Source organism: Poecilia formosa, unplaced genomic scaffold (genome assembly GCF_000485575.1).
Source record: "Poecilia formosa unplaced genomic scaffold, Poecilia_formosa-5.1.2 Scaffold42, whole genome shotgun sequence".
Lineage (NCBI taxonomy): Eukaryota > Metazoa > Chordata > Actinopteri > Cyprinodontiformes > Poeciliidae > Poecilia > Poecilia formosa.
The window spans coordinates 1,185,688-1,198,186 of NW_006799981.1; the positions used below are offsets into that span (position 1 = coordinate 1,185,688).

Consider the following 12,499-nt stretch of genomic DNA (forward strand, 5'->3'; position numbering starts at 1 on the left):
TCTGATGAATTAACTAAACTTGATACTTAAACTTGAACTTAATAACTAAGATCAAATTAACTTTTAAAAAGTGACTTAAGATGACATGTCAAGTGACATGTTGTGAATTGGCACCATATAATTAAACTAAACTGAACGGAGTCAATTGATCTGTGCATCTCTGGTTTCAGCCTAAAACTGTGCTGAATATCTGAACATCGGGCTGTTTTATGTGTTGTGGACATTGTTGCAGCTTCTGAACTGTTATAAAGCAATAAAGAATGGGCAAATAAAGTCCAGATGGTTACCAGGTATGTAGTATTTACTAAGAAGCAGAAGTCATCATAACTAAAATGAGTTTATCCCTTACAGGAAGAAAGCTAATGGAAACAGTTTTGTTTTTCATGCACACAAACTGTTTTCTTTCTATGTGTCCCCCCCCCTTTTCCGTCCCCACCACTACAACGTCTTGGGCTCCTGCCAAGCTCTGTAGGACTCCGGGCATCCCATGTCAACAGTTTACACCCCCACATCCTGTTTGGAGCAATAAGGAAGTGATAGTCGTATCCTGCTTGCACCGCTGCCAGCTGCCAACATCAGCCCACTGACGAGCTTTCCCCTCTGATGATGTCATGAAGAAGAGGCAGTTTAGTTCCTACTTTAAAGCAGATGCTGTCTTCTGAAGAGCAAATGATTGCTTGTTTGGTGGGTTGCTGAATCTTGAAGCGCATCTTTACGCTGCCTGTTTCTGATCCAATTGAACCGAAGTTGTCAGTGCACAAATCTTGTTTCGCTACACCCTCATCAATAACAGATACTTTCCTTCTTAATATCACACAGAGACATGTTTACTCCTGAGGATAAAGAATACAGCTGCAGTGAAGATAAACTCTGGCAGATTACTTCCTGTTCAAGACGGATGTTTTCAGTCCTGCAGTTAACACTTCATAAAATCTGGGATAGTCATCGTCCATTTTGAAGGAAATTAAACAAGATACACTGATTGTAAAGTGTAAATGTAATTCAAATACAGCTGTTTTGTATGTAAACTGGAAAGATGATCCAGGTTGTCCAATGTCAGAGTTACTAAAACTCACACTTGGGTTTCTGCTTAAAACCCAAGTGTGAGTCATTTTCTGTCTACCTAAGAAACTTTCTACAGTAATTAAAACAGGACAATCTTACATTTCTGTATTGGCTCATTCCTTTGAGACCCCTGTCTGCATTTAAGGTATGGGAAGTCGTGTTTTCTCAACCTGGAACTGGATCCTCCCTAAAGGTATAAAGCCTCTAGTAATAAAAGCTGAGGAAATATATGACCAGGTGTTTTCTGTTGGAGGTAAATGTAGGGGTAGCGGGGTGGGCAGTAAATCCTCCTGTTTCCGCTTTGCTGAAAAGGCTTGTTATTCCTGACACTGTAGCTCAGAGAAGACTGGTGCTGACACAGGCATAGTGGAACAACAGCACTGCCACTGCTGCAATTTCTCACTGAATGTTTATGTCTGCGAAAAGCTCAGCTTGTTCAGAACCATCCTGCCCCTGCGTTGGGAGCTGCTCTCATTAAGTTTTTGGAAACGAAAGTTCTACTTCCTGTATCTAGAGGGAGTTTATTATCTCCCCCACTTGAGAATTGTTGATTCATTACAGAAAGCTGGCTATGAGGATATCCTGTGCTGGCCAAGTGACGAGAGGAATATGAAAAACAAGTCCAAGTCAGACAATCTCCTAATAACGAAGGGGAGAGCTCAACTGCGTCCAAACTGCTGCAGAGAGGGGCAGCTTGGTGAACAGTGACACCTTCTGGAAGGCAGTGGAAATAAAATATTGCAGAACAACGGCACAGCAGGAGTCCATAATGGCTAGAAAAAGCTACAGAACATGAAGATTTTCTTACATTTTAATGCTTTATAAGAGAGGTGTCCAAAGTGCTGCCTGGGGGCCATTTGTGGCCCTCAAAGTGATTTTATGTGGGCGTCCACTGCAATACAAAAATGGCACAAACTTGTTTTTCCAGCTTAAGGTTGGAGGTTGATGCAGATAAATCTTACAGTGAAAATTTCACTGCCTTTTGAAAAAGATGTAGCCAAAATAAAGTCTCATAAATATCAAAGGTACAACACAAAGTACTCATTTCATTAAATTTAATCATAAACGGGACCACAAACATTCAGTGACCCTCATTCATGGACTGACATGATGCATCCTTTTAGTAAACTCCACTAAATAAAGCAAATGCTTTTGATCTATATGCTATAAATGTTGCTCAGATCCAAAGATAACAGAAAAAACACTCATCATTAAGGATGCTTTGTAGCTGTTTGTTTTTGATTTTTAAACAAGACAAACCTCCCAGATTTTATGTTTCAGATCTACAATAATCTACAGTTCAGCTTTCTATGGAAATCAGACTTCTTCATTTTATGAAAATGTTGTGCAAATAAAAACAAAACATTTAACAATTTTGGGGGGAAATTTTAGTTTAAAAAAAATCTATTATTTTGTGGCCCTCAATTACTATCAACTTAAAATTGTAAAAGTTTGGCTCATGGGAATTATGTTTGTTTAAAAAGAGCTATGCATCTTTTTCTTACCTGGGTTAGGAGCTTTGGCATCTGTTCCCCCTTCTGAGACAGAAGCTGAATCATTCTGGGAATTTTCTGAGCTTCCAGCTGTAGAACCCACCGAGTTTTTCTGAACTTCTTCAGCAGCGGAACGGTTTGGTATTTCATCTTTAATATCTGCGCTAGCAACAACTTTTAAATCTGACTGACAGACTTTAGTAGGTTCCCGTGGACCAGCATCTTCGCAGACAGAATCCATTGGTTCCCCTGTAGGACATAAAACAAAACATTTATGCAACTAGCGTGTACTACAAACCCAGAACCAGTAACCCCAATGTTTTTCATACATTTACAAAACATTTTCTGTGCATGCAGGAGCAACCTTCTTACCATCCTCCTGAGCTGCAGGCAGGTCTCCTTTAGAAATATATTTGTTCATTTTCTTCAGGATTTTCTTATGAGATTTAGAAGGCTGGAAATTCAGTGCATGACACCTTGAGGCAGAAAAGATCAAATAAAGTTAGAAATTTTCAGTTTGGGTGGACAGTTCCTCTCCAAGATTAACATCATAAGTATAAATGTCAGTTTGTGCTTTTACTGGTGTATTTCTTTAGTGGTTTTAAAATAAATAACTTAGTGCCCAAGTTTAATGTCTGGTAGACTTTCTCTTATCTACACATTGTCATCATTACACACTGAGGCCCAAATATAAACACAAGAAATTTCAACATCCCTTAGCAAGTCGTGGCTAAACTAAAATAAATAAATATATAACATGCAGTCATCATAAAGTCGGCTGAATAGTAGAACAATGGCAGCGCTCATTTCAATGGCTTGGTTTCCTTGCATTGACAAGGCTTTTTAGTGTAGCCGATACAGTTTTGTATAGGCTGAGGTTTGAGCAACTCTTGAGCTTAATGTTAGCCTGATTTATTTATTGCAAAACCACATCTGATGTGTGTTTGGCCTTATTATCCAGCTGGAACATGCAAATGGGTCTACTTTTCAACCATCTGATCCAAATTGTCAACCCCAAATAATAGGGAACAACAAAGTCATTTTCCACAGTCAAGTCACTTTTGCCATGGACAGAGTGTACTAACCCAACAAACAAGCCGCCCCTCCAAACTTTAAAGCTCGTGTGAAATTTGTAAAAGGCCACATGAACAAGCTAAAAGCCTTCTGGAGAAACTTTTAATGAGAGTCTTTAACGATGAAATGAAGATTGAGCTCAGTGAAAAGAATAATGTTTGGGAAAGTCAAGCTTTTAGACTTTGGAACACTGTTCAACTTTCAGACACGGCACTGGTAGCGTCATGCTGAGGGTCTGTTTGGCTAGCCAGTGGTAGTGGCATCACAAAAAGGGTAAGGAATAGTGAAAAACTGTGGCTGTCTCAAAATTTTTTCAACACCACAAGAAATCGACAACCTTAAAACTAGCTTCTGAATGGATAAAGAGGTGCAAACATTAACGTCCTGGAATACCCAGCCCAAAACAGACTATGATTAAAAACTTAGTTTGGGCCAAGAAAAAAAAAGACAATTTAATAATTATGCCAAAAAAAAGCATCTAAACATCCAGAGGTGCAGTTTTTTAGAGACACAACTGAAAAATAGTTGGCAGTGTATGTATAAATTTGACCCTATAATTTTCATCCTTCATGGATCATAGCAAATCCACAACAAATTTAAATATTTGCAAACAATTCTTGTTTTGTCTTTTGGCAAACAAAATTATTAAAACCCCAAATTTAGATGAAATTCATTCCTTGATTCCAGCTGTTCTCTGGATCGGTAAATATTTGTAACGCAAATATTTACCAGAGTAGTGCATCATAATGTGAATGCTTAACGAAAAGAATTACCTGATGGTATACTGAGGACAGCATGTCTTCTTCATTATGGGCTTGTAAACATATTTCCCACTTCTGAAAAACAAAACTTTACTGTTAAAGTCATTCTTCTCTATTTAAAGACTTTACACTGATATGTCAGAATAGCAGGTGAAAGGAGAAGACAAGCATTCAGATTACTGACTGGATCGTCCATCTCAGGCAAAAAGAGCAAAAGAGTCAAATTCAAGCTTATGCCTAAATTATGAACCACAGTGGATGGTCATGGTGTACATTGAAAAATAGATACTACTTAGACTAAAGAGAAAATAACAAGACATCAACCAAAAGAAAACAAAATCAAATTACCAAGGTAAAACATGAAAAGCAAAATAAAGAAACAAGATACATAAAATCAGACATTTACAACAAATTGAACAGAATTCCTCTACGATTAAAGTAGTAAATTTAGGAGATGAGCATCTGTTTTTTTTCCCAAAGCATAAGGGGTAGATCCCGTTTTTTTTTCATATCAGATTATCTCCTGTGTGTATACCCAGAAATATCCAAATGTGCATCTCCAACATTTACACCTTCAATTATAGTCGACTTCTGCTTCTTTTTTGGCAAATGAGTTTCTAACCTCAGAAAAATTCTGAAAATGTATCTTGCTTTGATACTGTAAATTTATGTGTTTAATCACAAAAAATTGTGATTTTTTTTTTTTTGCAAACTTGCAAATGACTGACATAAAAGAATAAGTTATCTTCTTTTTAATATGTGAAATTAATCTACAAATTTCTAAGTTTTCCTGGCAGAAATTTACTTCTAAATGGCCAATTAATATTTTTTTTATTTACAAAGGCTTTTACGGTCATGAGTAAAAAAATAAGACCAGGCAGCAGCTTAACAATCAAAAATGACTTCTTATAGCAAACAAATAAAATGGAAGCAAAGCTACCCCAGAAACACCCAATGAGACAAATAAAACTGCAATAAAGATACAAACAAATGAAGTAAAACTGGTTTTTATTTGAATACATGTCCAAGCTTTTGTGGGATGAGAGTAAAACTTTTTCGATATAAAACAAATAATGAACGTACCTTCTCCATCCCCGATCAATTAAATCTTGGTAGTCTTGTACGGTCATAGAATGAGACCACATTCCTGCCAAAAAAAAAAAATAAAATAAAAAAAAATACAAAGAATAAACAAAACATTTTTTTTAAATAAGAGTAAACATTGTTCAAAGTAATCACAGTCAAGATGTTTAATATATTTTATGTGAATGAAAAGAAAAGCTCCATTTAGAAAAGATTCTGCACTTTAGTATCAATAATTCACAATAAAATTATTGCTTATTATACACAATGGTGTGCAGTTTTATCTGACTAAAGTTACAGAAAAAAAAGAGAAATGAATTTATAAAACTGATTGTAACAAGGTCAAATGAATTTAAACACCGTTTTACAGTTTTCAGCACAAAGATAAAACAGACTAATTTATTAAAGAGCTCCTTGAGAATGGAGCACTGGGGAAAAAATATTTATTGCATCTTAAATCACATTTTCCTTGACGATCCAGTCCCAATTTCCCACAGTGCTGTAAAGCCCCAATGGAAACATACAAGTCTGTTATTTGTAGCTAGAGCAGATCCGCTGGGATTTGGATCCTGACCTTTTATTAACACACAACAACCATGTGCACAAGCACACACACCCTAATCTGTGAGTCTGTACAGTCAACTATCAATTTACATCTGGAACAGCCAAATGAACTGGCCTTTATCACAGTTCACAACACACACACACACACATTTGTAATGAGTATAATGCTTCACGTCCCAGGAGAATAGGGTTAATTTGAGTCCACAGAGACGGGGAGAACATAGAGTGATTCAATAAAGGAAAACTACCAAACCAAACCAGTCAACGCAAACAGATACAAAAGTTCGGCTGCTGGAACTTGGTGCTGCTCAACTGGAGCATTCTCACCATAAAAGTTTCCAACAACAAAGAAAGAAAGTTAATAGATTTACCACTCTGTGGATTTTTGTAAAGCAAACAATAATAATAAAAAAACCAAATCACTAGAGGTCTCTGAAAAGTCAAAAAATATAACAACATACTGAAAACAGTGCATCCTTCATTCTGATCACACCCCTTCGCTTTATCCCCACATTTGGCGGGGTCTCGCTTGGCTCTGCTCAGTTTGGAGGAATTTTTCAAAATCTACCAGGGGCGAGATTTTGCTTTCTCAGGGGGGGTTACACTTTAAAACAAAGGTGTCAAACTCATTTTCATTTTAGGCCACATTAAGATCACGAAAGAGCCGGTTGTGGCAGAACGTAAAGGTAAAACTGAACAACTCACATGCGACTGATGTGAACAAAAAAGCTGCTGTTCCTGCAGCACAAAACAATCACCTGATCCATTCTTCACTTTTCCCTGAAGCAAAACAGACACAATAGCAGCAGATGTTGGGCTCTGTACTGCAGAGTGAGATGTGCTTTGTGTACAACAGAAGCCTTGATAACATCATCCAACCAATCACAGTGATGGAAACTAATGAAACAGTGAATACGGAAAGACAAATTGTTCATACACAGTTATCTGATAATCACTGCCATATTTTAAAATCTGTATGTTTTCCTCAGAAAATAAACTCTTTACATCCATAATATCACACAAAAGCCATAAAAATGTAAGAAAATTATAGTCAGTTTGAAGACAAACTGACTACACATCTTTTCCTTGGGTTATGCAGAAAATTCATGTTTCATGCAAGAATGTTTTCATGTCTTCTGACTTCCTGGGGCTTTGCCATGCCTCCATGACGTAACCTACCCAGATTATCACTCTTGGATTAGATCACAGCTATCGTCTGCAGACTTTGTACCCAGTTGCTCATTGACTGCATTAGGAGCTGCCTGAAACCTAAGTATAGTCAACCTGATTATAATTAATACAACCATTCTGCCCTGCAGGAAAAAAATCACATCTGCTTTACTTTTTTTTGTTTGAAAATATTAATGCCCCATAACCCATTCAGTTTCAGGAAAACATGCACCTTTTGGTAGTAGACTGTTTGTATGCAGTTTTCATGGTAATGTACTTGAGATTAAAGTTGAGATTAAAGATGGAAAACCACAATATAATTACACAAACAGAAGAAAATAAGCAGAAAACTTAAAAAAAAAAAAAAAAGTAATAATCTGAAATCTGTTGCGGCTTCCAGCTAAAAAAACATAAAGGTGAATAACCAGAGAATATAGATTTGTGCTGATTGTGAAAGATGGGTTTGATAAGTATGTGTGTCAACATGTGTATGGTCTACTTCAGGTGCAAAAAATGTTCACACTGTGGTCAAGGCCGACAAAATAAAAGAAAATACAAGAGAACAGTTCAACAAATGTAAAAAGAATAACAGAGCATAGGAAGAAGAACTGCACAATACACTGAAAATCAATCATGATTACAATATCAATATGTGCAAACTGTTATTTTGAAAACTAAAATGAAACAAATACAAACAACATCATTAAAAATATATAGCATTTAGGCAGAAGAAACCATTTTCCACATCAAAAATTTTGGATAGAAAACTTATAAAATATACTTAAAGTAATCTATTTATGTTGGACCAGAGGAAAGTACCTCCAGTGACAATACAGAGCTTACTGCATCTTCATGACCAATTGCAAAGCAGACAGAAAATGACAATAGAACAACAAAGCTAGTCTACAAACAAGAATTCAAATATGTGCGAGTCTGGTTGATTTCTGGTTAAAACATCACTGTTCTTCATTTAGCATTACGAAGGGTATCAACAAATCTCTTTCAGCTAAGAGTAGTGATACTTTATAACAAGTCAAGTGTAGCAAAACTATTCCAAAATGTTTTTGTTTGTTTTGTTTTTTTCAAAAACTTTCCTAGACTAACTAGTTACTACCCACTTGACCTCTCTTTAAAAATGATCTGAAATAAATGCTAATAATGAAACTTAATATACCCAACAAAGTCTGAAGAGGATACATTTCAGATCTTAAAATAGACAGCATTAAAGTAAAACACATTAAAGTCCATTGAATAATCAGCCCACTGACTCTTTTTTAGATCAATGTTTAGCAACACTGGATCTGATCAATTACCTCCTGTCTCTGTTTACTTGGCAACTGATAATGCATTTTTAAAAATAACAAGTTGTAAATACAGTAACTGCAGTTTTACGTCTCTGACGTTTGTTTATGTCATGCTGAACTTGTCTGACCCCATGCAGCAGTCTACATCAAACCAAATGCTTGATGATACACTCTAGCTAATGGGTGTTCGATACCTTCTACAAGCCACTCCAGTTAAAGACACAGATCCAAAGAGAAAACATGATCTTACTCGAACTCTTTCCACATAACACGGAAACAGCGTCGAAGGAAATAGTTTACTCAGGCGGTATTGTTCAATAGCTAGCAGAAGTACAAATAACTTGTTGAAGTAAAGTAAATAACCTGTAGTAAAATATGTTGAACATGACAGAGGTACCATATAATGTGCTTCTGTTTTGCCTAGTTTCACTGAATGACAGTGCTGGGTTTTGGGGGGTTTCCTTCTCAGAGTAAAGCTACAGGATGCTACCGGCTAAAAGCTAAGCTAACGCTCAGAAAGTGTTCATTTAAGGGTCTAGTCAAAAAATAAAACAATTAAAATGTAACATATACTGACATTATAATAAATCGTACAGAATTAACTTCAAATACACATCGCCTTTTCCCTTTTTCTTTACCTATTTCAAGCAAGTACACGGCTCAGCGTGATTAGCATTAGCTAGCTCAGTTAAATGCCCAACTCCGTTTCTTCGAGATCTTCAAACGAACCTACCGTGAGAGAAGTTTCCCTTATCATTTTTGCAGTAACCGCAGCGGTAGCCATCATCCCCTCCAAAATATTCTACTATAGTATAAGAGTTGTTTCCTGCCATCTTTACAATGTAGACACACAGCTGACATATGAGTTTGGTAGGTCAACCGGTGACGGACACTCCGCCCACAGCCTATGCGTCTGAGGTGCTGCGTTCAAAGACTCCATGTCTGAGTTAATCTGAGAACATTAAAATCCACTGTAATAGATGCCTCTAATATATTCACAAAATTGAGATTGTATTAATCTTTTTCAAACAATTTCACGGTATTGAGTACAATAGTAACATGTAAATGGGAGGTATTGTTACAACAGATTAACAATCATGTCTCTTTGCACTTGATTGGCCAGAACTTTGAACTTAACTACTGCTCAGTGTATTTTAATTCACTAAAAATTACTCTTTTTGTTGTAGATGCTGATGGCTGTGGGAAGGAAGGATCTCTTATAGACATCTGCATTGTTCTCCAACAAAAATAAAAGCCCTACAGAACAGTTGGTTTAAGTAATTTAATTTATTAAAGAGGTTACTTGGTAAAATGTATCCTAAAGATGTTATTAATGGGGCTAAAAACAGCCACAGATTTTGTTTTGTATATTTTTCCTTCCACTTCAGTTTTGCAGTTCTTTGTTCTGATTTATCACATAAATTGAACAATGTACAGTACTTGCAATTATATATAGTCTGATAAGTACAAAGTACAAACTCATGATTTAAGAACTGTACACCATATTTATTAAATTATCTCTGCAAAGAGGACAGCAAAAAAAAAAAATCAGAACCAATATCTTGCACAAACAGTACTTGCAGTGATTTACAAAACAAAGGGAGACTTTAAATGTAAAAAAATAAATTAGAAAATCACAGCTGAGCCAATGATCCATTTTTTTTAAAATCTTGTTACAAAAATGACTTTATAGAAGGGAAAATGAGCTTTACTTCATGTCTGCATTATGCACAGCTTTTTTGTTGTTGCTTTAGCAAAATGTACGTTTTGTTGATGCACTGAAAAATTCAGATTCACAGGTTTCAGCACTGGTTCACACAATTAGGAAATTGGAAATCTACAAAAATCAACCCGATGGCATCTGCAAGTCTGCACTGATATAATAAACTCACACAGGTGATGAAGGAGCAGCTAGGAAGTTGAAATTATACCGTTTGACACAAGACTCTAATAAACTCTTTCCAGACATCTGTTGGTTTGGCTCCAGCTGGGAGATCTCCTAATTAATATGTCCCTGTGGGACCGGGATGCTTTCGTGGAGATATTTCATACTGCCTTGCTCGGAGAAGTCTGCAACAGTGTGCCCCTCTCCTCGAAGGACCCATTTTGTCGTAAGGAGTCCCTCCAAACCCACTGGGCCCCTGGCGTGTATCCTTGCTGTGCTAATGCCAACCTCAGCTCCTGCAGTGATTAAATAAAAAATGTTTTAAAAGAAACGTGGAAAAATCAATTATTTTTCACTTGAAGGCTTTGTTTATTAATAAGGAGGTATATAAAGGCATGCCTAATGTTTTGCTCACCCAGGCCAAAGCGGTATCCGTCGGCAAAGCGAGAGCTGGAGTTCCAGAACACGCAGGCGCTGTCGACCTGCTGCAGGAACTGCTCGGCTGTTTCCTCGTTCTCTGTGACAATGACATCAGTGTGGGAGCTGCCATATTTGTGAATGTGGTCCACAGCGTCCTGCATGCTGTCTACCACCTCGATGCAGCACTCCAGGTCCCCGTACTCTGTACGGAGAGACTTCACCTCAGACGGGCTAAAGGTTAAGTACGATGCAAAGCGAGGACCCGCGTGAATCTTTACCTGAAAGACAACAATAATCAGTGGAACAAAGAACAAAGCTACCTTTCTAGTGGAGGCCAGATTTGGTGTCAGTGCTTGTTTCTTACTTCTTCTGTCCTCAACATATCAATGATCTGGTCGAATAAAGGAGTGCGCAGCAAATCTCTGTGAATAAGGAGGGTCTCCATGGCATTACAGGCTGCAGGGTAGTCACATTTGGAGTCTTTGACTAGAACAAAAGAGAGTCTCCATGTTCAGTCAGCGACAAAATGTTCACCATTTTAATAAACATTCTAACTTTTTTCATCTTTTACCACATCACGATCACAAACTTGTGTCTTATTGGNTGAACGGAGTCAATTGATCTGTGCATCTCTGGTTTCAGCCTAAAACTGTGCTGAATATCTGAACATCGGGCTGTTTTATGTGTTGTGGACATTGTTGCAGCTTCTGAACTGTTATAAAGCAATAAAGAATGGGCAAATAAAGTCCAGATGGTTACCAGGTATGTAGTATTTACTAAGAAGCAGAAGTCATCATAACTAAAATGAGTTTATCCCTTACAGGAAGAAAGCTAATGGAAACAGTTTTGTTTTTCATGCACACAAACTGTTTTCTTTCTATGTGTCCCCCCCCCTTTTCCGTCCCCACCACTACAACGTCTTGGGCTCCTGCCAAGCTCTGTAGGACTCCGGGCATCCCATGTCAACAGTTTACACCCCCGCATCCTGTTTGGAGCAATAAGGAAGTGATAGTCGTATCCTGCTTGCACCGCTGCCAGCTGCCAACATCAGCCCACTGACGAGCTTTCCCCTCTGATGATGTCATGAAGAAGAGGCAGTTTAGTTCCTACTTTAAAGCAGATGCTGTCTTCTGAAGAGCAAATGATTGCTTGTTTGGTGGGTTGCTGAATCTTGAAGCGCATCTTTACGCTGCCTGTTTCTGATCCAATTGAACCGAAGTTGTCAGTGCACAAATCTTGTTTCGCTACACCCTCATCAATAACAGATACTTTCCTTCTTAATATCACACAGAGACATGTTTACTCCTGAGGATAAAGAATACAGCTGCAGTGAAGATAAACTCTGGCAGATTACTTCCTGTTCAAGACGGATGTTTTCAGTCCTGCAGTTAACACTTCATAAAATCTGGGATAGTCATCGTCCATTTTGAAGGAAATTAAACAAGATACACTGATTGTAAAGTGTAAATGTAATTCAAATACAGCTGTTTTGTATGTAAACTGGAAAGATGATCCAGGTTGTCCAATGTCAGAGTTACTAAAACTCACACTTGGGTTTCTGCTTAAAACCCAAGTGTGAGTCATTTTCTGTCTACCTAAGAAACTTTCTACAGTAATTAAAACAGGACAATCTTACATTTCTGTATTGGCTCATTCCTTTGAGACCCCTGTCTGCATTTA

The 12,499-nt window shown here is 37.3% G+C and overlaps 2 protein-coding genes across 5 annotated transcripts in view; both read right to left on the bottom strand.

Moving 5' to 3' along the window:
* Window positions 1–9,432, bottom strand: part of ate1 (arginyltransferase 1) — a 54,469-nt gene extending 45,037 nt beyond the window's left edge. For 2 of the 4 annotated variants that reach the window (XM_007551448.2, XM_016671206.1), the window contains exons 1-5: window positions 9,248–9,431; window positions 5,477–5,540; window positions 4,406–4,468; window positions 2,931–3,034; window positions 2,571–2,807 (exon numbers count right to left, since the gene is read on the bottom strand). In XM_007551448.2, the coding sequence (XP_007551510.1) occupies window positions 2,571–2,807; window positions 2,931–3,034; window positions 4,406–4,468; window positions 5,477–5,540; window positions 9,248–9,347 (568 nt within the window). In that variant the 5' untranslated portion in view covers window positions 9,348–9,431. Of the gene's footprint in view, window positions 1–2,570; window positions 2,808–2,930; window positions 3,035–4,405; window positions 4,469–5,476; window positions 5,541–9,247 lie in introns of all 4 variants that reach the window. The other 2 variants (XM_007551447.2, XM_016671207.1) reach the window with 2 other exon arrangements.
* A 567-nt stretch (window positions 9,433–9,999) lies between these two features.
* LOC103137632 (delta-1-pyrroline-5-carboxylate synthase-like) lies at window positions 10,000–11,337 on the bottom strand. The gene is made up of 3 exons (XM_007551451.2): window positions 11,184–11,337; window positions 10,815–11,097; window positions 10,000–10,695 (listed from the first exon to the last, which is right to left on the bottom strand). The coding sequence occupies exons 1-3, from the start codon at window positions 11,262–11,264 to the stop codon at window positions 10,514–10,516; spliced, it is 546 nt and encodes a 181-aa protein (XP_007551513.1). The 5' UTR covers window positions 11,265–11,337; the 3' UTR covers window positions 10,000–10,513.
* Window positions 11,338–12,499: the final 1,162 nt, after the last annotated feature.